The 26,450-nt window shown below is 46.4% G+C and overlaps 1 protein-coding gene across 1 annotated transcript in view; it reads right to left on the bottom strand.

Annotated features, from left to right (window-relative positions):
- Positions 1 to 26,450, bottom strand: part of LOC140395269 (AP-1 complex subunit mu-1) — a 185,928-nt gene that overhangs the window by 106,921 nt on the left and 52,557 nt on the right. Inside the window, exons 5-9 of the mRNA XM_072482834.1 lie at positions 19,285 to 19,432; positions 17,466 to 17,592; positions 5,163 to 5,305; positions 3,649 to 3,720; positions 2,319 to 2,477 (exon numbers count right to left, since the gene is read on the bottom strand). Coding sequence (XP_072338935.1) covers positions 2,319 to 2,477; positions 3,649 to 3,720; positions 5,163 to 5,305; positions 17,466 to 17,592; positions 19,285 to 19,432 — 649 coding nt within the window. The remainder of the gene's footprint in view (positions 1 to 2,318; positions 2,478 to 3,648; positions 3,721 to 5,162; positions 5,306 to 17,465; positions 17,593 to 19,284; positions 19,433 to 26,450) is intronic.

Here is a 26,450-nt window from a genome sequence, read left to right as displayed (position 1 = left end):
CTTTGGCATGGTACTGGACTTGAAACTACTGAAAAAAATTAAGGGTCATGGAGTTAAGGAAGTAAAGAATTTGATTAAAAGCATGTAGTGTAGGGGATCCATGGAGTTTTCCAGTGGGAAGCAGGGTTCTACTGAACTGGCGCAGGGACTGCACTCAATGCATATGGGGCTAGGAGGAAGTGATGTCCACATTTGCAGATACATTAAGAGGAGGCAAATAAATAACTGTTTCTGTAGTCCACAGAATTATGAGGAAAGAAATCAGAGCATGTCAATACTGAAGAATAGGTTTGATAGGTGGTTGAAGGAAAAGGGAATTAAAGGGAACGGGACAGACACATGGGGTATGGCCCCCTTCTGCACTGTAGGGATTCTATTCAATAGATTACTGCTCATGCATGATAAAGCCCAGCACAAAGTGAAGTTACAGCACACAATTCTAGAGTAAGGGAGGAACAGCTCATTGCGTTATGGTCTACTGCTAAATCCGGTGGGCCAAGCAGGCTATTTCCAAGTGATTCTGTGGGATTTGTACACCCTACATGCTAAACATGGCTGATCTATGTTGCCATTTAGTTCAGGGCTGACAGTCCACAGTTGAGCCGAATGGAACAGAATTAAATGGAATATACAGCGCAGAAACAGGCTATTCGACTCAATCCGTGCTAGCGTTCATCATCGATCATCTTCCGTCCTTCCTCATTTAACAATATCAGGGCTACCCTTTACAATCCTTCAGTATTTGCCTCAACCACTCTGTGGCAGCTAGTTCCACATTCTCAACTTACTGAATTTCTTTCAATAGTTGGGTCTCCAGCTTTGCTCTTCCACACAAATAGAAACACTCAGTGTCCACTCAGGACTCCATCATTTTAAAGGCCTCTCCCTCAGAGCTCTCAGACCTGAGTGCAAAGAAGGTTTACCGGGATGTTGCCTGGTCTGGAGGGTGTTGGCTATGAGAAGTTGAATGAACCCAGATTGTTTTCGTTGGAAAGCCGGAGGCTGAGGGGAGACCTGATTGAGGTCTACAAAATTACGAGAGGTACAGACAGGATGAATAGTCAGAAGCTTTTCCCCAGGGTAGAAGATTCAATTACAAGGGGGCACAGATTCAAGGTGAGAAGGGGAAAATTTAACTGAGATGTGCGTGGAAAGTTTTTCACAGAGGGTGGCGGCTGCCTAGAACACGTTGCCAGTGTGGTGGTGGAAGTAGGCACGATAGCAATGTTTAAGATGTATCTTGATAGACAACATGAACGGGCGGGGAATGGAGGGATATAGACCGTTTGGGCAATAACTAGTTGGTCTAAATAAGGACTCTAAATCAGCGCAGGCTTGGTGGCCTGAAGGGCCTGTTCCTGTGCTGTCATGTTCTTTGTTCACTTTTCAAGAGAAAAGAGACTCAATGTTGTTCATTCCCTCTTGATAGATATAACCCCAATTTTGTAGAATCAAACTTATAGGTTATTTTTTGCACCTTTCTTAGTGTCGCTACATAATTTTTGACTTGCTGGTACATAACTTGAATATTCCGGAGATGAAATGAGCTGTTGGAAGCTTTTCGCCAGACACTTATCAGGACAAACACAAGAATGCCAAGTTTACAATCACAACAATTTGTACTACAGGAGAAAATTGGTGGCAAGCTGACACTTGATTGGCTTGTGGCTTGAGGCGTTGTCATGGAGAAAACAACAGGGAACTCTCGGTTCCCCAAGCTCCCAGGTAATTCAAAAAAGACACGGGGTTGGAGCATATTCTCTTTAATTTCCAAGAAGTAGGTCCCTGCGCATGAATGCATGTTGCTTCTAATGGGTGCAAACGAGTCAGGTCATGTGCTTGACTGATCATCTTACATTGGTTGTTTGTGCAGCTTTTAGTGCAGTCAGGGCTGTTCAGCAAATGCTGCCCAATCGCAGAGTCACATCTAACAGTAGACATTCTGTTTTGAGTTTTGCAAATGTGGGCTGATTGATTATTGCCTGTACTCTGCCCTTACAAACAAGCGAAGGAACACACTGCTTGATTTGATCACCCAATTGCTGGTGCTTACAAACTACATAACTGCATCCCAGCAGCACTCAAATTTATACATAACATTGCTGAATTGTGTAGTATGTAAAATGTCTTTCTGGACTGACGGCAGCACCCCTTAGTGAAAGATACCACTCGTGTAGCCACTGCAGAAGATGTTCTGCCTCTGTATTTCACCCACCTTGGCTCTGCAGCTTTCGATACCATGGTTTAAAAATCTGATCGAATCGGTTTTAGACATTTTAATCGTCACAAGTTCAGAACTCACAAGAAAGGATCCTTACCGGAAATGACTTGATTGACCATACTATTTCACTGCTTTCCGGCACCCACTTCACGTTACCCACTGTGGTTTTAAACTTGGGTGAATCTGCATCATTTGGGACTGGAATGTGAATCTCCACATTATTGGCTGTGGATCTACGTTTGAACTGACTTTTTGCCTGGAGAAAGAGATGAAGAAGCCTGTTTGCTGATAGTTACTGCTTTAACAAGTAGAATAAGTAATGGTAACATGTACCCAAGGTTTGCAAGTAGTTAGTTTTGTGAACCACATACACTATGTATAGATTTTGTTGAACATGATGTATCCTGAGTTTTTCCAGACATCAAGCCAATAAAATATATAACCCTTCATCGATATTAATGGCATCAAAAATATACGAATGTGACAATCACCCATGACAACCAACTCCAGTTTAAAAGCTGCACTTCAGCTTTCGGCAAACACATGGGTAGACAGGAGATACAGTTTGTGGCTGTACACAAGTGGCTGTCTTGTTTGGTGTCAGTGAGTTAAGTCACTGTCATAAAAGGGACTAGATAATACATGGGTTTGGATAGATGGAAAATGTGTTTATTAAAGGTATTATAATTGTGAGGGTTTTTCCTGACTCTCTCATTATTATTCGTGCTGGAGGTTAGGTAAGAAATTTTGGTTTAAATGTGAACCAAGTAACATGTTGATTGTAATGAGAGTTCTGGTGAATCATAGAAGCCAGCCTGGTATATACTAGCTATGCTAATAGCCAATATATATCAATGAGGTCAGATCACATGTCACTGGAAATCAGAGAGATGGATCTTGAAGGAGCCTCAGATTTATCTATCTCTCTACATAGTTAATGAATGTTTGACAGTTCCTGGAGGTCTCACTTCCAGCAGTGTATATTAAACTTCACATTGCCAGGGACCCAGGTTCGATTCCCGGCTTGGCTCACTGTCTGTGCGGAGTCTGCACGTTCTCCACATGTCGGTGTGGGTTTCCTCCTGGGGCTCCGGTTTCCTTCCACAAGTCCCGAAAGACGTGCTTGTTAGGCGAGTTGGACAATCTGAAGTCTCCCTCTATGTACCCGAACAGGCGCCGGAGGGTGGCGACTAGGGGATTTTCGCAGTAACTTCATTGCAGTGTTAATGTAAGCCTATTTGTGACACTAATAAATATTTTTATTAAACATACTCCAGAACCCTTTATAATGATGTTTCTCAGTTGGGCCCCTGTTTCTGAAACCCTGATGGAAGCTGGAGGTTTTAAAAAATATCCAAAATCACACGAAGCTCCATTTGGACATTTGATGCTTGATCGATTTGCACTTGGGAAGAAAAACAGCTCACCTTAATCATGTACTCTATTCGACTGTGGGAGTGCTTTTCAATCACCGATTCAATCCAGATCAATGGCTTGACCTAGTGACCAAAAGGATGCAGGTGGGTTAGTACTCTCCAAGGTTTTTTTTAATTGGAAATTAGTCTTTAAAAAGGCAAGAATAATTCTGGTAAGCTCAGTATTCATCAACTCCAGAGAAAGTCCAGATGTTAATACAAGAGTGTGATTGTGTATTACTGCTTTACAGCCATACTCTTGCAGCCCAATTATAGATGCTGTAACTACAAAGAAAATCAATAAACTCAGCCTACACAAGTAATTGGGACCAGATGTGACAAGCGTGACTGAGCTGAGTAGGATGGAGTCCCCTGCTCGTCAGTGGTGCTACACGTGAACTGCTCCACAGGATTTCAAACTAAGGGTGAGGCCTTCACACGGCATGCTACGAGCACCCTGTTCTTGGGAATAGTGCATTAGTGTCTTCAACATCTTTTCTTGCTTTTATTTACCTGGTAACTGATTGGGAGTCAGAAATAACCTACCAACAATTCAGCAAGCACAGACGAGTACAGCAAAAAGTAATGAAATGCAGGGGAAAGTAATAAAAATAAAAGAACAAATATAAACTATTTTGTATTATGGGAGCGGTATTTTCTTTTGTCTAGCAGCACCCTATTTCAGCACAGAGGGCAACAGATTTCCTGGGTTGGGAATGGGAAAATTTGAAAGCTGTTGATTTACTCACAAGATGCCATTTAGGCCCCGGTATCAAATAAAGGCCTCAAATCATGATTAATTGGTGACTTTAGTGCTAGGTCAATCAGGGGGAACAGAACCATTTATCAAGGTCTGACTGCCTACTCAAGGGCTTGCTCTATAATTACAGTTTGGCATGCTAATCAAACTAAACAGGGCAAGGCAAGTGTTTTCCCACAGTTGAACATTTTATTCTATACAAGCCTCTATAGCTCTTAAAATCGTAACAGGGGATTAGGCTGTATTGCAGCACAACGTATACCACAGGCTCAAACTCTCTCCATTGTCACAATTGTAACCTGTCCAAGCCAACTGCTCTCCCCTACAACCCCTGCCACTATGCCAACCCACCCAACCAATTAGTGTTTACCTTGCTTTTTGGAGAAATTTCAATGGGGAAAACCAGATTTTGTTGGATAAAGCTTGCTGTAAATTTCTATTAGTTTAATCATATTTGGAGGCTTTAGGGTACTAATATGGTTTTATATACTCGCTCAAACTTGTATGATTTCCATTTAATCAACTCAAGGGGCTATCATTTGGTCATGAAAGCCACGTGGAAGAGGATAGAGTGTCGCCATGCATTTCTGGCTGAGTAATTGAATAAAACTGACAATGCACTGGGTCACAATAGCTCAGTGATAATTCATTGCGAATCTCCATCTAATGATTTGCTGTAACCTAATGGACAGATTCCAGGCTGCACATCATACACACTCAGACTAATACCTACTCAATGACTCATTGCACACAGCTCAGTACTTACGTGTGTGTTTAAACGGTAGGACATCAACTCAAATTCTCCATCTGGTGGAATGAAGGAAATGGTTCTGTCGTTCTCGAATCGGGAGAGGCGTACACACTGGTGAAACTTCACATCTTCCAACTCCACAGATTTGCTTTTCCCACCTGCCTCAGGAAAGAATTGGGGAACCTCTTTTAAACATGGTTCTACATTGCAGAAACATTCAAAGCGCTTGTTAACTGATAACAGGAATGGTGAAGAACGACAAACACTTGATTTTGTAACTTTAGTCAGAAATTTCCCAGTGTGAAGAAATATTGGTCAGTTCACAGCAGCAACTAATGGTCAGTTCTATGCCAGAAGTAAATGCTGATGGAAATTCCGTTTACACACAGGTCTTCAATACTTCAATAACAGGGAGTGAGAATTGTTGTCTGGTGTCTTTTCACATACTTAAAAGATTTATTTGTTCTTTTCCAAAACTCACTCCTCCAAATATTATTTTAAATTTCATCCCCACAGAAACGTATTTGTCTAGATTCTCTTACACGAATGTCACCTGACAGTATCTAATTATCAGGAATCACTGGTGAATTTAGCAAAATATCAATTATAGTTTCATTAATTTCAGCGCCCATCTCCTTTCTGACCTGTGCAATTGTTTGCAGCAGGAACTTTATTTCAAAATGTGTGATTTGTTCGTGACCTGATTCCATGTAATATTTGCATAAAACCCAGCTCCTCCCATGTCATTCCTGGAAAATGGATTTCTTTCCTCAAAGCACGATGGGTGTTCTGACAACACACATGGACTGCCACGGTTCAAGATGGCAGCTCACCACCACCTTCTCGTAGACAATAAGTGCTGGTCAAGCCAGCCACATGCATCCCATGAACAAATAAATTAAAAGAAAAACGAAGTGAGCTTCTGCCTCATTTCTCAGCTAAAGACGGGTGTGCATCAACCATTAAGTAATGCCATTTCGGTGTCCCTGGAGTCTGGTTCGAGACTTCCGGTTGCGGCTATACGGAGCTAAGTCACACATTCGGCGGCTCCTGCAAAAACTGACTTTTGGGCTCTTTTCAGCGCCCACAACGGCACTTTTTTGACGTTTGCCGGTGTGGGAACGAGTCTACAACAGCTCCCCGTCAGTATATGGCTTCAACTAGGAGCGGGGCGACAAAAAAGGTGGTGGTGGACCCGAAGAAGGTGCAAGGGAAGAAGGACAAAATGGCGGCGGGCGGAGACCAGGCAGCGTGGATGCAGTGCGCGGAAGAGCATCAGGAGGGTATCCAGCGCTGCTTCAGAGAGATTAAAACGGACCTGCTAGAGCCGATGAAGGCGTCTATTGATAAACTGCTGGAGACACAGACGGCCCAGGGAGTGGCGATCCGCGAGGCTCGACAAAAGATCTCTGACAATGAGGACGGGATCTTACACCTGGCGGTAAAGGTGGAGGCGCACGAGGCGCTCCACAAGAAATGGCAGGAGCAGTTCAAGGAGATGGAGAATCGGTCGAAGCAGAAGAATCTGCGGATTCTGGGCCTCCCGGAGGGGCCGGACGTGAGGGCCTATGTGGTCACCATGTTGAACTCGCTGATGGGAGCGGGGTCCTTCCAAGGGGCCCCTGGAGCTGAAAGGGGCCCATGGAGTGCTGGCGAGGAGGCCCAAGGCTAACGAGCCTCCGCGGGCGGTGCTGGTGAGGTTCCATCGGTTCGTCGATCGGGAGTGTGTGCTCAGGTGGGCCAAGAAGGAGAGAAGCAGCAGGTGGGAGAACGCGGAGGTTCGGATATATCAGGAGTGGAGTGCGGAGGTGGCGAAGAGGGGGGCCGGGTACAATCGAGCAAAGGCGGTGCTGCACAGGAAGGGGGTGAAGTTTGGCATGTTGCAGCCGGCGAGACTGTGGGTTACCTACAAGGACCGGCACCATTACTTTGAGTCTCCGGAGGAGGCGTGGGCCTTTGTTCAGGCCGAGAAGTTGGACACAGATTGAGGGTCGGGACGGGCGATTGATATGCTATATTTATTTTTGTTTTGAGGGGGGTCCTTTGTATTGCTCCGGGTTTCTTTTTCTTTGTGTTTTTTCTCTTTTGGGTTGGTGAGGGTGGCTGGGGCGGGTTGGGCACTGTTTTGGTTGGGTTGGTCGGGGGGGCTCTTGGAGGTGAGAAGGGGCCCCGCGGGGGAGGGGGAGGCCCGAGTCAGGGGTGAGGGGACCGGGCCTGTAAAAGGTGGCGGGGTGCTAGGTGGAAAGCGCGGGCTTTTTCCCGCGCTGAAGACTGGAGGGGGCGAGGCCGGGGCAGGGTAGAGAGGGTTGTTTCCCACGCTTAAAACGGAAGGGGGAGGGGGAGAGCCTATTGATGGGGACGGGAAAGGAGGGTGTGCCACACAATGGGAGGAGTCGAAGGAGAGGCGGGAGTGGCCGGGGTCAGCAGGAGTCAGCTGACTTGCGGAAGTGCATTGGGGGGAGTAAATCAGGGCGGGTAGCCCCCTGATCCGGCTGATAACCTGGAATGTAAGGGGACTGAATGGGCCGGTTAAGCGGGCCCGTGTGTTCGCACACCTGAAGGGGCTCAAGGCGGATGTGGCTATGCTTCAGGAGACCACCTGAAGGTGGCAGACCAGGCAAGATTGAGGAAAGGGTGGGTAGGTCAGGTGTTTCACTCAGGGCTGGATTCTAAAAATCGAGGGGTGGCGATCTTGGTGGGAAAGGTGGTGTCGTTTGAGGCGTCGAGCATTGTGGCAGATAATGGCGGCAGGTACATAATGGTGAGTGGTAAGTTGCAGGGAGAGAGGGTGGTACTGGTCAATGTGTATGCCCCGAACTAGGACGAAGCGGGTTTAATGCGGCGTATGTTGGGTCGGATCCCAGACTTGGAAGTGGGGGGCCTGATAATGGGGGGAGACTTTAACACGGTGTTGGATCCGGCACTGGATCGCTCCAGGTCTAGGACGGGTAGGAATCCAGCGGCGGCTAGAGTGCTGAGGGGGTTTATGGACCAGATGGGAGAGGTGGGCCCTTGGAGATTTGCAAGGCCAGGGGCTGGGGAATTTTCATTCTTTTCACATGTCCATAAGGCTTATTCCCAAATTGACTTTTTCATTTTGAGTAGGGCGCTGATAGCGAGAGTAGAGGATACTGAGCATTCGGCAATAGCCATTTCGGACCATGCCCTGCATTGGGTGGACTTGGAGATGGGGGAGGAGAGGGACCAGCACCCACTGTGGCGCTTGGAGGTGGGGCTGTTGGCGGACGAGGTGGTGAGCGAGCGGGTCCGAGGAAGTATAGAGGTGTACCTGGAGACCAACGACAACGGGGAGGTCCGAGTGGGGATGGTATGGGAGGCACTGAAGGCGGTGGTGAGGGGAGAGCGGATCTCCATTAGGGCCCACAAGGAGCGGAGGGAGCAGGGGGAGATGGTGAGGGTAGACAGGAGGTATGCGGAGGAGCCCGAGGAAGGATTGTTGAGGAAGAGGCGTAACCTCCAGGCCGAATTCGACCTGGTGACCACCAGGAAGGCAGAGGTGCAGTGGAGGAAGGCCCAGGGGGCGATTTACGAGTATGGGGAAAAGGCAAGCCGGATGCTGGCGCATCAGCTTCGGAAGCGGGACGCAGCTAGGGAGATCGGGGGAGTTAAGGACAGGGAAGGGAGTGTGGTGCGGAGTGGGGCTGGCATCAATGGGGTCTTCAGGGACTTCGACGAGGAATTGTACCGATCCGAGCCCCCACGGGAGGGAGGGAGGGATGGGCCGCTTCCTGGACCAATTGAGGTTTCCAAAGGTGGAAGAGGGACTGGTGGCGGGATTGGGGGCCCCGATTGGGCTGGAGGAGCTGATCAAAGGGATAGGAAGCATGCAGGCGGGGAAGGCACCGGGGCCGGACGGTTTCCCGGTCGAGTTCTATAAACAATATATGGACCTGTTGGGCCCGCTGTTAGTTAGGACCTTCAATGAGGCACCGGGGGGGGGGGGGGGGAGGGGGGGGGGGGGGGGGGGCTTTGCCCCCGACAATGTCCCGGGCACTGATCTCCTTGATCCTGAAGCGGGACAAGGATCCCCTGCAGTGTGGGTCTTACAGGCTGATTTTGTTGCTAAATGTAGATGCCAAGATGCTGGCGAAGGTCTGAGCCACAAGGATTGAGGATTGTGTGCCGCAGAACATCCACAAAGACTAGACAGGGTTTGTGAAAGGGAGGCAGTTGAACGCGAATGTGCGGAGGCTTTTGAACGTTATCATGATGCCGGCGAGGGAGGGGGGAGGTGGAGATAACGGTGGCGATGGACGCTGAGAAAGCCTTCGATAGGATAGAGTGGGGGTACCTGTGGGAGGTGCTGAAGAGGTTCGGGTTTGGGGAGGGGTTTGTCAGGTGGGTTAGGCTGTTGGTATGAGGTCCCGATGGCGAGTGTGGCCACAAACAGGAGGAGGTCCGAGTGCTTGCAGTTGCACCGAGGGACGAGACAGGGGTGTCCCTTATCCCCCCTGCTCTTCGAATTGGCGATTGAACCCCTGGCTATGGCACTGAGGGAGTCAAGGAACTGGAGAGGGTTGGTGCGTGGTGGGGAGGAGCACAGGGTGTTACTTTATGCGGACGACCTGCTGCTGTATGTGGTGGACCCGGTGGGAGGAATGCCGGAGGTAATGAGGATTCTTAGGGAATTCGGGGACTTTTCGGGGTACAAGCTCAACATGGGGATGAGCGAGCTGTTCGTAGTTCATCCAGGGGACCAGGAGAGGGGGATTGGCGAGCTCCCACTAAAAAAGGCGGAGAGGAGCTTCAGGTATCTGGGAGTCTAGGAGCTGGGGGGCCCTGCATAGGCTTAATTTTACAAGGCTGGTGGAGCAAATGGAGGAGGAGTTCAAGAGGTGGGACGCGTTGCCGCTGTCCTTGGCGGGTAGGGTGCAGTCAATCAAAATGACGGCGCTCCCAAGGTTTTTGTTCCTGTTCCAGTGCCTCCCCGTGTTTATCCTGGACGCTTTTTTCAGGCGGGTTAACAGGAGTATAATGGGGTTTGTGTGTGAGCGAGGGACTCCGAAGGTGAGAAGGGCATTCCTGGCGCGGAGTGGAGATTGGGAGGGGGGCTGGCGCTGCCCAACCTCTGTGGGTACTACTGGGCCACCAATGCGACGATGGTGCGCAAGTGGGTGATGGAGGGGGAGGGGGCTGCATGGAAGAGGCTGGAGACGGCGTCTTGAGTGGATACGAGTTTGGGGCGCTGGCAACGGCGTCGTTGCCGCTCCCTCCAAGGAGGTATACCACGAGCTCAGTGGTGGTGGCTGCCCTCAAAATTTGGGGGCCTCGGCAGGAACCCCATTACGGGGCAACCACCGGTTCGCCCCAGGAAGAACAGCTGGAGGGTTTGCGGGCTGGCACAGGGCAGGGATACGAAAGTACCTTCAGGTACTTACAGGTAAGGGCGTTTGCCAGATGGCAGGTAGCGGAATTCCCGCGGCTACGGCCACACACAGTACACAGTACAGGACAGGGTGCTCTCGGGGGGCTTTGGGGGGGGGGGGGGGGGGGGGGGATTTCGGAAACTTACCAGGAGGCCTCGGTGGTGGAGGTAAATGGGAGGAGGAGTTGGGAGAGGAAATGGAGGAAGGGACGTGGGCAGATGCCCTGGGGAGGGTGAACTCTTCCTCATGGTGCGCGAGGCTCAGCCTCATACAGTTTAAGGTGCTGCACAGGGCACACATGACCGGGACATGGATGAGTCGGTTTTTGGGGGGTTAATTTATTATTTATGTACAGGGGGGAGGGGGGTATGGAGGGTTGTTTTTCTGGACTGTGTTCTGTACTTAACCCTGTTGGGTTCCTTTTTCATTTTGTTATTGATATTTTATGAAAACCTTTCATAAAAATTATTTTTTTTTTTTTTTTTTAAAAAGAGTCTCGTTTGCAACCATCACTTGAAAGTGCATCAACATTTTCAATCTGACTTTGGGGTTGCTACCTCTGACCAGGCAGGCTAAGTGTGTGCTATCGCAGTGCAACACTTTCTGCCAGATGTGAACCACTCCTCGGCTGAGCAGCTTAGCAATAAGTATTCGCCGAATGGAACAATTCTTCTTGTGAAGTACACAGATCCATAGAATTCCGACCGTGTAGGCCATTTGGCCCATCGGGTCTGCACCGACCTTCTGAAAGAGCACCCTACATGGGCCCACTCCCCCACCCTAACCCGTAAACCCTATCCCCTTAACCCCACCTAACTGAACCATAGAATTCCCACAGTGCAGGAGGCCATTTGGCCCATCGAGTCTGCACCAATTCTCTGAAGGAGCACCCTATATAGGCCCACTCCACCACCCGATCCCGGTAACCTCACTAACCTACAAACTAAGGGGCAATGTAGCAGGGGCAATGTAGCATGGCCAATCCCCCAACCTGCACTTCTTTGGACTGTGGGAGGAAACCATGCAGACACAGAAAGAATGTACAAACTCCACACAGTCACCCAAGGTCGGAATTGAACCTGGGTCCCTGGCGCTGTGAGGCAACAGGCTAACCACTATGCCACCCAAGATATATGAAGACAGGAATATTTCTGAGCAATCCCTTTGATGCAACTTATAGATTTTTACTTCTAGCAAGCATCAGACTAACTTTCAAACAACATTAGTGCATTATCAGCGAGTCAAAGGCAGACAGCATTGTCAGAGACCCCATCCACCCAGGCTTTTCCTTCTTCCAGACCCTTCCATCAGGCAGGAGACACAGAAATCTGAAGAGCCGCACATCCAGACATAGGAACAGCTTCTTCCCCACAGCTACTAGACTCATCAAAGACCCTACCTTGGCTGATCTGTTCCATGACGGAACACTATTCACGACGCCCTATCATAGAATTTACAGTGCAGAAGGAGGCCATTCGGCCCATCGAGTCTGCACCTGCTCTTGGAAAGAGCACCCTACCCAAGGCCAACACCGCCACCCTATCCCCATAACCCAGTAAACCCAACCAAGCCTTATGTTGCACTTGCTCATGCATTTGCTTTGTTTGGCCCTTGTTCCGCACAGTAACCAATCAATATTTGTCGACGTACCATTTGTCAACGTATTTTGCTGATTATTCTTTTTGGCTACTATGTATGAACTGTGTACGTTTCCTTGGCCGCAGAAAAATACTTTTCACTGTACTTCGGCCCATGTGACAATAAATCAATCAATCAAATCAATTAAAGATATCATAAAAATATGACTACAAAGCAACGGCTCAGAGTACATCGTTGTCAGCTGTGATCCTGAGGATGTTCATGATGCTACATTAGTGCAACTTAGTTCTTTCTTTTGATTGGAGGGAAAGAAACAGCACCAAGACAAAATTAATTTAACTTTTTGCTAAGAAAATTGTTCACGCCGCCCCCCCCGCCCCTCCCCCCCAAATCTTCTCTCCCCCTTCCCTCCTGAAAGTGGTGGCATGCTGTGATATCAGCCCGCGAATCCGCACAACCTGTGAGCTGGGACACTACTTTTGTAAAACTGAATTCAGACACACTGTCCTCCCGTCAGCCACATAAATATGTACAGTGCCCCTTCCTCTTAGATTAACTTATAACATACTGTACCAACAAACCTCCCAGTACCCCTACACAAATAAATGTCATAAAATTTTAACGGTATTAGACATGGTAGCTTCAGAAAGAATGTTCCTGGCGGTGGGGGAATCTAGAACTAGGGGTCATAGTTTGAGGATAAGGGGTAAATCTTTTAGGACTGAGGCGAAGGGAAATTCCTTCACCCAGAGAGTGGTGAATCTATGGAATTGACTACCACAGAAAGTAGTTGGGCCAAAACGTTGTGTAATTTCAAGAAGGAATTAGATGTAGCTCTTGGGGTTAAAGGGATCAAGGGATATGGGTCTTGCAGAAAACACAACTATTTACTAACAGCAGTGTTTTCATGAGAGATCTTCTTTGGTTCAACAAACAGCTGCTTTAATCCAGTGAAATTAGAAGGAACAGAATCGGCAGTAATCGTCCTAATGGTTTGGCGTGGTCAATTTACTTCCTAACTACAGGATGCCCGAGAACTGCTGGCACAAACAAGGCAGCTGGTGGTTTGTGGGCAACAGATCTCTGTTGGCCAATACATCATCTGGAAATTAATTGGTTTTATAAAAAAATGACATTTGGCATTTCGATGGGAGTAATCTGGTTTATTTTGTCAAAGTTATTTGTGTTCTCTTGACAGCAGCAGCAGTGACGAGTTGGGCAACTAAAACATTCGCACAGCTCCAGTAGGGGAGTTCTCACCAGTGTGCGAACAAATATTTAACCCCCAACCAACACAACTGGTTATTATTCAGACAATAGAAGCAAATGGTATTAAAGGGAAACTGGTAACATTGGTGTGTTTTGGTACAAGGAACAGGACAAAAAAACTAGAGAGTACTTTGCAGTTAGATTCTCCAGGGCCGAATTCGGTCTGTGCTGGAGCCAATGCTGTTCTCATTTGATATAAATAGCCTGGGAACAGGAGGATAATTCTGAAGTCTCTGGATGATAGTATTTACTACATTCGCACATATTGCAAGGCAAGATAGGAGCAGATATGAAGGGGCTTGACAGGGCAAACACTGAATGGTTGTTTCTACTGACTGAGAAATTTAAAACTCAGGCCACAGTCTCAGGTTAAGGGGGCCGATCATTTAGGACTGAGATAAGAAGAAATTTCTTCTTCAAAAGGGTTGTGAATCTTTGGTTCTCTACCTCAATGGGCCGTGAGTGCTCTCAGGCTCAATAGGCCATATGGACAACTCCTGTTCCTATATCTTCTATACTTCAGGTGGAAAGAGGGACGAATAAGATGGGCAAAAAATAATAGATTAAATTTAATGTGGGTAGGTGAGGCATTTTGGGAGAAATAACATGGAGAGGCAGTATAGTCTAAATGGTGCTATTATGAACCAGTAAAAGTAAAATCGCCATAGTCCCAGATGACTGCTTTCTCCTTTGAGGGGAAGAGCTGACTGTTGGCGATTTAACCCGAGGATCACTACCACCTCAGGTGAGGAGCATGGTTAAGAAGGCAGGGCCTTCATGAATAATTTCAGCTGGAACAGGAATCAAACCCATCACAAATGAGCTGTCCAAACTGAGCAAAATCAGCACCCCCTCTGACTGAACCAGTACAAGAACAAAGGGCCTTGAAGTGCATATTCACATCTTTGGAGAAGACCGGGTATAATTGAAAAGACAGTCAAAAAAGCACTTGGGATATTTAGCTTCATTATCAGGGGCACGGAATACAGAAACAGGGACATAGTATTAAACTATTGCAAATCTCTGGTTAGGCTTCAGCTGCAACATGTTCTATAATTCTGAGCACCTCAGTTTAAGGAGGATATCACAACCCTGGAAAGGGGAAAAAAAAGGGTTCATCAGGTTGCTAACATGGATAGTAATTAGCCATAACCTTATGGGCAGCCGGTAGCACAGTGGTTAGCACTTTTGCTTCACAGCACCAGGGACCCGGGTTCGATTCCCGGCTTGGTTCACTGTTGTAGCCATCTGGGATGGCCACTTCCAGAATACAAAATGGGCGCTCGAAAAGAATATAGGGAACTGTGGGCAATGCTAGAAAACAAGCAGGCACAGAGCCTGAATGTATATTTGGGGAACAGCTCCAGGACGGAATTGAAACTATGGGTCAATTAGCATATTGATGACCCATCTCCGGGAAACAAAGGAATGACACTCAGGTCACCGATACTATTGCAGACATCCCGGCGCCAGTTCCCCAACCGAAAAGCACAAACAAAGCAAGGCCAACGGCCACCTAAGACACGCCCAGCCATCAGGGCACCCACCCCTTTATTGGTCAAGATCGATAAGTGATCGAGAAGCGGCCCAATTAATTGGGACCAAGTTTAAGGCCCGCCTAAAAGCGCGCAAAGCCCCTCAAGTATAAGAAGGAACCCCTACGAGAAATTTGCACTCTTGGACCTGGCTCTCAAAGCGGAGAGACCCATCCACCAGCATCATCAGAAGCAAGTCAGTTCAAGGTCAACGCTCGCTACCAGACGGACGACCTTAGCTGTTCTCCTGTATATCTTCGAACCAGACAGCCTCAGATCCGAACAACGGCCATTGTTCCTCTGACTAAGTGGGCACCCGAAGTTAAGTGTTAGCGTTAGAGATAGTTTAGTTTGTAGTACTGTTGTGCAAGAGTAGATCTTACTGTGTGTGTAAATAAATAGAATTGACTTTGAACTAACTGGTGTATTGGCTCTTTGATCAGTATTCGGGTTTGAACCTTGTGGCGGTAGAGAGAGATACATGGGATTTGCATGTGCCTGCACTCAGCTACTTTTATCTTGTTTTTAGTTTGCGCTTGGGACACAGTCCCCGCCACCACCACCGTCTTTCCGAGATTAATAGAAACACTTGCTGACATTAAGGGACAGAATCACGTTTCAGATCGTTCCAGTTTACTTTAATTCTTTTGTATTGTGAATCAAAACACCTGAACATTATGTATTTGGGAGCACATCGCTAAGCCTCGTCTATTCAATGGAATCAGCTCGATTTGTGACCCAACTCCTTTTCCCCATATCCTTAACAACTTTGGTTAACAAAAATCAAGATCTCAGATTTAAAATTAATTGACCCTAGCACCTGCTCTCAAAAGAAAGAGTTTTCCACAACTCTTTGCACGTAAAAAATATTTCCGAACTTCATTCTGGAAACGTTTACATCAAACCTGTCAGCAGAAACACCCGTCAGTTCTCCTTAATATCGCAGAAACTTGGATCAAATGTACTGGCCGGCACGGTAGCACAGTGGTTACTACTGTTGCTTCACAGCATCTGGGACCCAGGTCTGATTTCCGGCTTGGGTCACGGTCTGTGCAGAGTCTGCACAGTCTCCCCGAGTCTACGTGGGTTTCCTCCCACTGTCCCGAAAGACGTGTTTGTTAGGTGAATTCTGAATTCTCCCTCAGTGTACCCGAACAGGCGCTGGAGTGCAGCAACTGGCGCATTTTCAGTGACTTCATTGCAGTGTTAATGGAAAGCCTACTTGTGACACTAAAAGATTATGATTATTATACTCTTGAGTTTGTGCAATCTCCCCTCAGTTAGGAGTGTGACCAGTAAGGTCACCAACACTTATTGCCCTTCTCTAATTGCATTTGAAAAGCTGGCGATGAAACAGCTTCTTCAGTACAACTTTCTGTGGCTTGCTGGACAATTTCAGAGGGTAGTTTAGAGCCAACCACATTGCTGTTGGTCTGAAGTCACATGGAGGCCAGAGCGGGCCAGAGAGGATGACAGATTTCCTTCCCTAAAGGACATTAGAACTAGTTGGGATTTTACGATAATTTGACAGTTTTATGCTCACCATTACTGATACCAGCCTTTATTCCAGATTTTAATGAATTAATTGAATTTAAATTCCCCAGCTACCAAGGTGGGATTTGAACTCATTTAATCCTTGGCGATTAGGCTTCATTCTGTTAACCTACATTGCAGTACCTCAAAGGCCAATGTATCCTTCCAACGGTGTAGTGGGCAGAACTGAACAGTACACCAGGTGTGGTCTAACTAGGGGCTTTGTATAGCCTTAGCGTAACTTCCATCCCCCTGCATTTTAGTCTTCCATATATAAAGGCCAGTATTCCATTGGATTTTTTTTCTTTTGATTGTGTTATGTATTTTTTTCCCGACATTTTAATGATCCAAGTACATGGACCGTTACTGTTCCCAAATTTGCACCATTTCAAAAGTAGTCTATTGGATCATCTTGAGGTCCAAAGTGGATAACATCACATTTGCCTCAATTGAAGTACAGCAAGATCCCACAAACAGCAAGGTAAATGAATACCCCGTCTTTTATTTAGTTGATAGATTAATACTTGGCAGGATTCCGGAGAGAACTTCCTGCATTGTTTCCAACAGTGCTGCAGGATCTTTACACCTCCTCAAGAGGGTGGACAGGACATTGGTTTAATGTTTCCTCTAAGGGATGGCATCTCTGGCAGTTGTCAAGTCCCTAGATTGGGAGCTGAACCCACATTCTTCTGACTCAAGATTGCTACCACTGAACCACAGCTGAAACACTTCGCCCCATTTCTCCAGCCCTATTTCTCCACGTTTTCATCAGGTTGGTAGACTTGTTTAACTAAAACTTTGTATATTTAAAGAATTAAAGATGTCAGCATGAAACTTCCCAAACCTCTGGACCAAATCTCCCAAGTGCATTAGACATTGACACAGAGTTTTTGCCATTTCCGCTTTCCACAAAAGAAACACATCAGCAGATTTTATCTCCCGACACACGATTACTACATTGCTTGGCACAATACTGTAACGGGAAAGATACTCACGGCCCGTATTCTCAAATAATACTTTGTCATTTAGTCCGAGTCTCAACTCTGGCATTCCTGATAGAAATACTCTCATTTTGATGGAGCCCACTATTTCACTACGTAATACATTTCCATTAGCACTAACCTGGAGAGAATGAAAGAAAGACAATGACATCTCTGGAACTGATTCACATGGATTTCCATTTCAAATCAAGTGCATAAAGCAATTTACTAACAGTCAAGAATAGGAGAACACCAAGTTATTAAAGATTCAGGAATCTAGAATTTGTGATTATATTTTTAAAACACTTATTTTATGAATGTTTATTAATTCCCGTACCAGCCTCCCTGAACAGGCGCCGGAATGTGGCGACTAGGGGCGTTTCACAGTAACTTCATATGAAGCCTACTTGTGACAATAAGCGATTTTCATTTCATTTTCATTTCATTTCATGTTCATCAAGGTGAGCAGCATCAATATTAGGAATTGGGGCTTTTAAATTCTTTTGTTGGCACTTTAAGGACAGTTACTACTACACAGAAGCACCAGACATCTGCCTGAATATCCTGGCCTCTACAGAAGTCCAACATCCATCGCTTGTATTTGACCTGGCATGGTGACACGGTGGTTAGCACTGCTGTCTCATAGCGCCAGGGATTCAAATCCAGCCTTGGGCGACTGCGCTGAGTTTGCATGTTCTCCCTGTGTCTGCATGGGTTTCCTCCAGGTGTTCCAGTTTCCTCCCATAATCCAAAATGTGCACGTTAGCTGGATTGCCCAAGCTAAATTGTCCCTTAGTGTCCAAAGATGTGCAGGTTAGGTGGGGTCATGGAGTTATGGGGATAGGGCGGGGCATAGGTGGGGTGCTCTTTTGGCGGGTCGATGCAGACATGATGGGCAGGATTCGAATTGCTTGTATTTTCATGCAATTAACATGGGGTGAATCAAACCCAGGATTCAGAAGTAAATACACTAATCCACTGCAGATATCTGCCACGAATACTGCTTGAAACATGAATCTTGGCCTCTCCCGCTTCCTCCCCAGGGTATCCAATGTTCCAATGTTTATAATTTAGTTGCTCTGCCCCGTACTATTCAGCATGCGGCTTCTTTAAGTATTTTGGCACAGCAAAGTTATTAATCACAAAACAAGGCCTGCGCAGTCTTTCAGACACATTCACACAGCTTAACAGAACACTGGTATCCACATGTCACACACAGTTCCTTGTCCAAGCAGACAGGACAAAGGGAAGAAAAGCCATCAGGTAACTTCAAATACCAATAAGCGGCCTGTTGAAATGAAGCAACCAAATAGCTTGCAAGCAGGTCTATGTACTCATTTCAGAAATGAGTACATGGGCCATTAAATAAAAACACAGATCAAATGAAAACACTTGTGCTGAAGCATCTCACATCACCACCTGGTATTTAAGTCTTGTGGAGCAGTGAGTAGCATGCCAACCTCTGGGTCAGATGGCTTCAAGTTTCAATTCAGGGCTTGATGGTCACAAAAGGCATGTTCATAAGATTCCCAAACAGATTTATTATCAGACTGAAAATCCTTACAATATACCTAATGACAAACAGTCTAAGAGTGGGAGAATTTCCTGATCAGCCATATTGCAGAAAGCAATGGCAAACCAAGCATACTCATGGACCAATCCAATGGGAGTCCATGGTCTCCAAGACACTCTTAGGGTATTGTACTTGGGAGGAGGAGGTGGTGCTTAAGATAAATAGATTTGAGCATTTTCTCTTCCTCGGTGTGTCCCTCCAAGACAAACGGGAAGTATTGTACCTTATGAAGTTCTACTAGTCTATGGAGAAAGAACTCACCAATAGATTGACAGATTCAATAACATCAAGAAATACTTCATTTTTTCGATACTTGATCCCTTCCGATCTCCAAGATACAGCATTGGTAACTGTTGCTGGTGGGCGTGGAGCCCCAGTGTCCAGTTTGTGACCTTCCTGTGTAATGTACCTAAGATTGGAATGAACACAGGTTGGAGTGTGGCCAGTAAAGGCAGACTTAGCAAATGAACTCAATATTGAATTTGTAGAGCAGCCACTTTTCTGCTACCTGAACCCAGATAACTTGACAATTCGGCAATTCGAGACTCCCACTGCAGGTCTGCTTTCAGTCCTAACATTTGGTTGGAGCAGGGTTGGAAAACGTCACTCTGGGTTTGTGGTCAGCAGCAATGCAGAGGCTTACACCACTGCTTTTACCTTTCCCGCTCAAGTGGGAAATTGTTCTCCCGGCTGCAGCGTGGATCCATTGTCAAGCTAAGACGGACATGATGCAAATCTGGCAAACCCATGTCCACTTTGGCACCATGAGCTGAGGACATGCCGTTTGAGGTCTGCCTTCAACTCAAATGACAAATTAATTTTTAATGTTTCCTTAAATGAGCTAATTCTAGCTCCTCCCAACCTGACCTCTCCCCACACCCACCAGCACACTCCCCCTACACCTTTGCTCACCAGACTGAACTCCCTTTCCCGAACCTGGCTCTGCTCTCCTCATTTCGCCACAATCAGGACCAGGCCACAATTTGGGGCTATATATAGATTATATATATGAAAAGTCCAACTCAAAGCCAATTCTGACAGCTGATTTTTTAAAAACAAATTAATTCAACATACAAATGTTTTACCTGCCCTAGCTCATCATTTAATGCTTCCTTTTCTGCTATCTGGCTGTGAGAGCAGATCTCAGTTGGCCCGAGGCATTTCCTCACTACCGCAATGACTAGTCCCTCCTATGCACTGAAGCATAATTGTAATCCTTTTTGATTATTTAAGTTGTCAATTTCAACTTGCAGCTCTTGCAGAGTAGAAAGCCATAATTTGGTAGATGAGCAACTGTAACCAGCACACTATGTCCTGTAGTGTATACTACCCGCAGGATGCACTGCTAACAACTCATCATGGCTTCCTCAAAAGGAGTTGCCAAACCCACAATCACCTAGAAGATAGTAAGAAGTCTTCCAACACCAGGTTAAAGTCCAACAGGTTTGTTTCAAATTACTTGCTTTTGGAGCGCAGCTCCTTCATCAGGAGCTGTGCTCCGAAAGCTAGTGATTCGAAACAAACCTGTTGGACTTTAACCTGGTGTTGGAAGGCTTCTTACTGTGCCCACCCCAGTCCAACGCTGGCATCTCCACATCATACCTAGAAAATAGGCAACAGTCACTTCCAAACTCTCCTTTAAGTCAGATCCTAACGGAGAAACAATAGCAATCCCTTCATTACCACAGGAACAATCCTGGAATTCTCCATCCAGCAGCATTGTGAGAGCACCTCATCTCGCAAACGGCGGCACTTAAAGGGGGGCAGTTCACCACTCACTTTCTCAGCAAAAAGGGATAGCCAATAAATGGCAACCTTTCCAGCAATGCTCACAACCTGAGAGTTGTTTCTCCATGTTAAAATAGAGAACATCTGTATCAGATAAGTGCTTACCCCGATATGGGATTTATCATTACAAACACTGCACTGTGTGTATAAGGCTTCGTGTAGGTTTGGATAGGCTTCATTTTGAATTGTAAACAGCAGACTTGCTAAAGTGACACAGGGCAAGCAGCCTTTTTTACTAATGGGTATCGAAACAATTCCAGAGAGCGCTCCCAGGCTGGGTGGGTGGTCTCATTAAAGTCCGCCCCAAAATGGCCAGACAGTAACTGCAGCCAGCTATCCGGTGAAAAATATACTATTACTGAGTAACAGCATTACACAATGGGGAAGGAGTACCTGCATTTCATTAGCAATTATTTTCATTGGCAAGCAGTAACATTTAAAAAAATGATTCAGTCAGCAAATAAGATGGAGACTATTGTATTCCGTGACCAAAACAGTCAGAAGAATGAAAGAAAAAGGGAGAAAGTTAATGGAAAAATAAACTGAAGATGTAAATGAAGGCCAAGGTATTTGGTTTCACTCTTACAGGCTGGTGGGACCAGTAGGGCACATCCTTCATTGAAAACATACTTCCATCTAATACACTCCAACAAACACACACCTACACTGAAGCAAACGTTAGGTTCACATTAATGAATGTACAAATCCTGTTCTATCACAAGGTATGGCACGTTCAATATTCCCATTCTGGTCAGAGGCCTGTGCCGACTCTCTGAAAAGTAACCCAACTCCATCTCTTCACTTAGTCCCACCCTCCTGCCTTCTCACAATACCTTCTCAAACTAATAAGTATGCACTCCCCCCCCCACTTTCTAAAAAGTTACTAACACTTCTACTTCTACCAGTTTCTGGGGACTTCCATGTCCTAACAAACCTCTCAAGAAAAAGGATCTGCATCCTTTCAGTGATGAGGTTAAATCGATTGCCACCCAGATAGCTGAGTGGCAGTTATCTGTCCATCACCTGTAGACTGATTCGGAGTCAAGAGGTGTTGATTACGTACTTTTGAAGCTTAACTGGTATTTGAGTCAGAGTCATCTCAGACCATCCCCTCTCTATTTAAGAAAAGGGCTTCAAAGCGCACTCTGAGTTTTGCACACGAGCAGTGGGAGAGGCCACATCTGAGTGAGGCACAGCCAGATTGAGTTTATCATAGAATTTACAGAGCAGAAGGAGGCCATTCGGCCCATCGAGTCTGCACCGGCTCTCGGAAAGAGCACCCCACCCAAGGTCAACACCTCCACCCTATCCCCACAACCCAGCAACCCCACCCAACACTAAGGGCAATTTTGGACACGAAGGGCAATTTAGCATGGCCGATCCATCTAACCTGCACATCTTTGGACTGTGGGAGGAAACCGGAGCACCCGGAGGAAACCCACGCACACACGGGGAGAACGTGCAGACTCCGCACAGACAGTGACCCAAGCCGGAATCGAACCTGGGACCTTTGAGCTGTGAAGCAATTGTGCTATCCACAATGCTACCGTGCTGCCCCAAACATGGGAATTTGAAACAGAGCGGGAATTGAACTGGCAAGTCTTTCTCCATTTCCTGTTTTATTAGTTTAAGAAGGTTAATAAGGAGCTGCCCCACCCAGATAGCAGAGTGGCAGTTAACTGTCCATCACTTGAATCCCGATTAGGAGTCAAGAGGTGTTGATTACTTAATTTTGAATTTTAATTGGTGTGCGAGTCATACAAAGAACAGCACCGAAACAGGCCCTTCGGCCCTCCAAGCCTGCACCGATCACGTGTCCTATCTAGACCAATCTCAGACCATCTCAGCCAGAGTAAGATTTAAACTTGGGAATTTGTAAAAGAGTGGGAATTTGGTGCAAGAGTGGGAAGAGATGCTCTTTCTCCTTGCTTTGTAACTTTTAAATCTTCAGAACATGTTCTTGCACTGCTGCAGCTGAGGCTATAACAGAGGGAACTGATTGGTAAGTAGTGGGCAAGATCGGTAAGTTTTTACAATTTTTATCACTTGTAGTTGAAAATACATTTTGTGGTTTATAAACTAAGGGCTATATAATTGGTAGCAACAAGGTCAATGAAATAAGGGCCATAGAGAATTATATTTAATTTAATATCAAGCACCATCCAAAGGTTTAATTCAAAGGGGTAAGTCATGGCAGGAGAGCTCGAAGCTTTGGTTTTCTCCTCTTCCTCCATATGGGAAGCCAGGAACATTTCTAGTGTCTGGGACCAGCATGTGTGCAGGAAGTGTCTCCAGCTGCAGCTCCTGGAAGCCCGGGTTTCGGAGCTGGAGCGGCGACTGGGGGCACTGTGGAGTATCCACGAGGCGGAGAGTGTCGTGGATAGCACATATAGAGAGGTGGTCACAACCCAGGCTCAGACTCCACAGGCAGGAAGGGAATAGGTGATCACCAGGCAAGAGATCGAGGCAGGCAGTGCAGAAATCTCCCATGGCCATTCACCTGCAAAACAGACATACTGCTTTGGATACTGTTGAGGGAAATGACCTAAGGGGAAAGCAGCAACAGCCAAATTCGTTGCATCATGGTTGGTTCTGCTGCAGAGGGGAGGGGCAGTGTGGGAATGCAATAGTTACAGGGGACTCACTTGTAATAAGGAGACTATATAGGCGTTTCTGTGGCCGCAAACAAGACTCCAGGGTGGTATGTTGCCTCCCTGGTGGTAGGGCCAAGGATGTCTTGGAGCAGTTGCAGGACATTCTGGAGGGGGAGGGTGAATAGCCAGTGATCGCGGTGCACATCGGTATCAATGACATTGGTAAAAAAAGGGACGAGGTCCTAAAAGCAGAATATGGGGAGTTAGGAAGAAAGTTGAGAAGTCGGAACTCAAAGGTAGTGATCTCAGGATTACTAAATGTCACGTGCTAGTCAAAGTAGAAATAGCAGGATATCTCGGGTGAATACGTGGACAAAGAAATCATCGAATTTACAGTGCAGAAGGAGGCCAATCGGCCGGGGTTTTCCGCCGCCGCTATTCTCCGTTATGCCGGCGCCCGGGGGTTTCCCGGCGGCTTGGGGCTGCCCCACAATCGGAAACCCCATTGACCGGCCGGCGTAACGGAGAATCCCGCTGGCCGGTCGGAGCAGAAATGTGGCGCAGCGGGGCAGAGAATTCCACCCATCACGTCTGCACCGGCTCTTGGAAAGAGCACCCCACCCAAGGTCAACACCTCCACCCTATCCCCATAACCCAGTAACCCCACCCAACACTAAGGGCAATTTAGGACACTAAGGGCAATTTATCATGGCCAATCCACCTAACCTGTACATTTTTGGATTGTGGGGGGGAAACCGGAGTACCCGGAGTAAACCTACGCACACACGGGGAGAATGTGCAGACTCCGCACAGACATTGACCCAAGCCAGGAATGGAATCTGGGACCCTGAAGCGGTGAAGCAACTGTGCTAACCACCGTGCTACCATGCCGCCCCATGGTATGAGGGAGTTTCAGATTCCTGGGGCATTGGGACCAGTTTTAGGGGAGGTGGGACCAATACAAACTGGATGGGTTACACCTTTGTAGGGCTGCAACTGATGTCCTAGGGGGAGTATTTACTAGTGGTTGGGGAGGGTTTAAACGAATATGGCAGGGGGATGGGAACCTATGCAAAGAGTCAGAGGAGGGGGAAACAAGGACAAAAATGAAAGACTGAAAGGGAAAAAGAAAAGTGATAGGCAGAGAAACTAAGGGCCGGATTCAAACAGGGCCGTGAAAAATATTGGGAGCAAGACAAGTAATGTTAAAAAGGCAAGCGTAAAGGCTTTGTGTCGTAACGTGCGGAGAATTCACAATAAAGTGGATGAACTGATCACGCAAATAGATGTAAACAGGTATGATATAATCGGGATTATGGAGACATGGCTGCAGGGTGACCAGGAATGGGAACTGAATGTCCAGAGGTATTCAGTATTCAGGAAGGACAGACAAAAAGGACAAGGTGGTGGAGCGGCAGTGCTGGTTAAAGAGGAAATTAGCGCAATAGTGAGGAAGGTATTAGCTCCGACAATGTGGAATCTGTATGGGTAGAGTAGAGAAACACCAAGTGGCAAAAAACATTAGTGGGCATCGAATATGGACTCCCAAACTGCAGTGGTGATGCTGGGAATGGCATTAAACAGGAAATTAGAGACACATGCAATAAAGGAACATCTGTAATTATGGGTGATTTTAATCTGCATAAAGATTGGGCAAAATCAAATTAGCCACAATACCGTAGAGGAATTCCTGGAGTGAATACGGGATGGTTTTCTGGACCAATCCAGTGAGCAATCCAAAGAACAGGCCTTCCTAGATTGGAATTGTGTAATGAGAACGGAATCATTGGCAATCTAGTTGTGCTAGACCCCTTGGGGATGAGCGACCATAATAAGGTAGAATTTTTCATCAGGATGGAGAGTGAAGTAGTTGATTCTGAGACTAGGTTCCTGAATCTTAGTAAAGGAAACTACGATGCTATGTAGCGCGAGTTGGCTTTGATCAATTGGGGAATTTGCTTAAAGGGATGACAGTGGATAGGTAATGGCAAACATTATGGAGCACATGGGGGAACTTCAACAATTGTTTATTTTTGTCTGGCACAAATCCAAAATGGGAAAGGTGGCCAATACATAGCTTACAAGGGAAATTGGAGATAGTATCCGAAACAAGGAATTTGGCCAAGAAAAACAAGTTTGAGTATTGGGAACAGTTTAGAATTCAGCAAGGGCCAAGAGACTGATTAAGAAAGGGAAAATGGAGTACGAAAGTAAGCTTGCAGAGAACATAAAAACGGACTAAAAGTTTATATCGGTACGTGAAGAGAAAAAGATTGGTGAAAACAAACGTAGGTCCATTGCAGTCAGAAACAGGGGAATGTATAATAGGGGACAAAGAAGTGACTGAGCAACTAAACACATACTTGGGTTCTGTCATCACAAATGAAGATACAAATCAGATAACAGAGATGTTGGGGAACTCGGGTTTAGCAAGAGGGAAGAACTGAAGATCAACATTACCAGAGAAATAGTGTTGAGGAAATTGACGGGATTGAAGGCTGATAAATTCCAAGGACTTGATAACCTACTTAAGGAAGTGGCGAGAGAAATAGTGGATGCATTGGCATAGTCTTCCAGGATTCTATAGACTCTGGCACAGTTCCTGCAGACTGAAGGATAGCTAATAACTCCACAATTTAAAAAGGGAGGTAGAGAGATAACAGGGAATTATAGACCAGTAAGCATGACATCGGTGTAGTGGGGAAAATTCTAGAATCCATTATCAAAGATTTTATAGCAGAGCACTTAGAAAATAATGGTAGGATCAGAGTCAACATGGATTTATGAAGGGGAGGTCATGCTTGACAAAATTACTGGAATTCTTTGAGGTTGTAACTAGTTGAGTTCACGAGGAGGACCAATGGATGTGGCGTATTTGGACTTTCAGGAGGCTTTTGACAAAGTCCCACACAAGAACTTAGCTTGTAAAATTAAAGCGCATGGGATTAGGGGCACTGTATTGAGATGGATAGAAAACTGGTTGGCAGACAGGAAACGAAGGGTAGGAATTAACGAATCTTATTCACATTGGCAGGCAGTGGCCAG

This window comes from Scyliorhinus torazame, chromosome 18 (genome assembly GCF_047496885.1).
Source record: "Scyliorhinus torazame isolate Kashiwa2021f chromosome 18, sScyTor2.1, whole genome shotgun sequence".
Classification (NCBI taxonomy): domain Eukaryota; kingdom Metazoa; phylum Chordata; class Chondrichthyes; order Carcharhiniformes; family Scyliorhinidae; genus Scyliorhinus; species Scyliorhinus torazame.
Note: the sequence above shows the minus strand (reverse complement) of the source record. Positions and strands in the feature narration are given on the sequence as shown.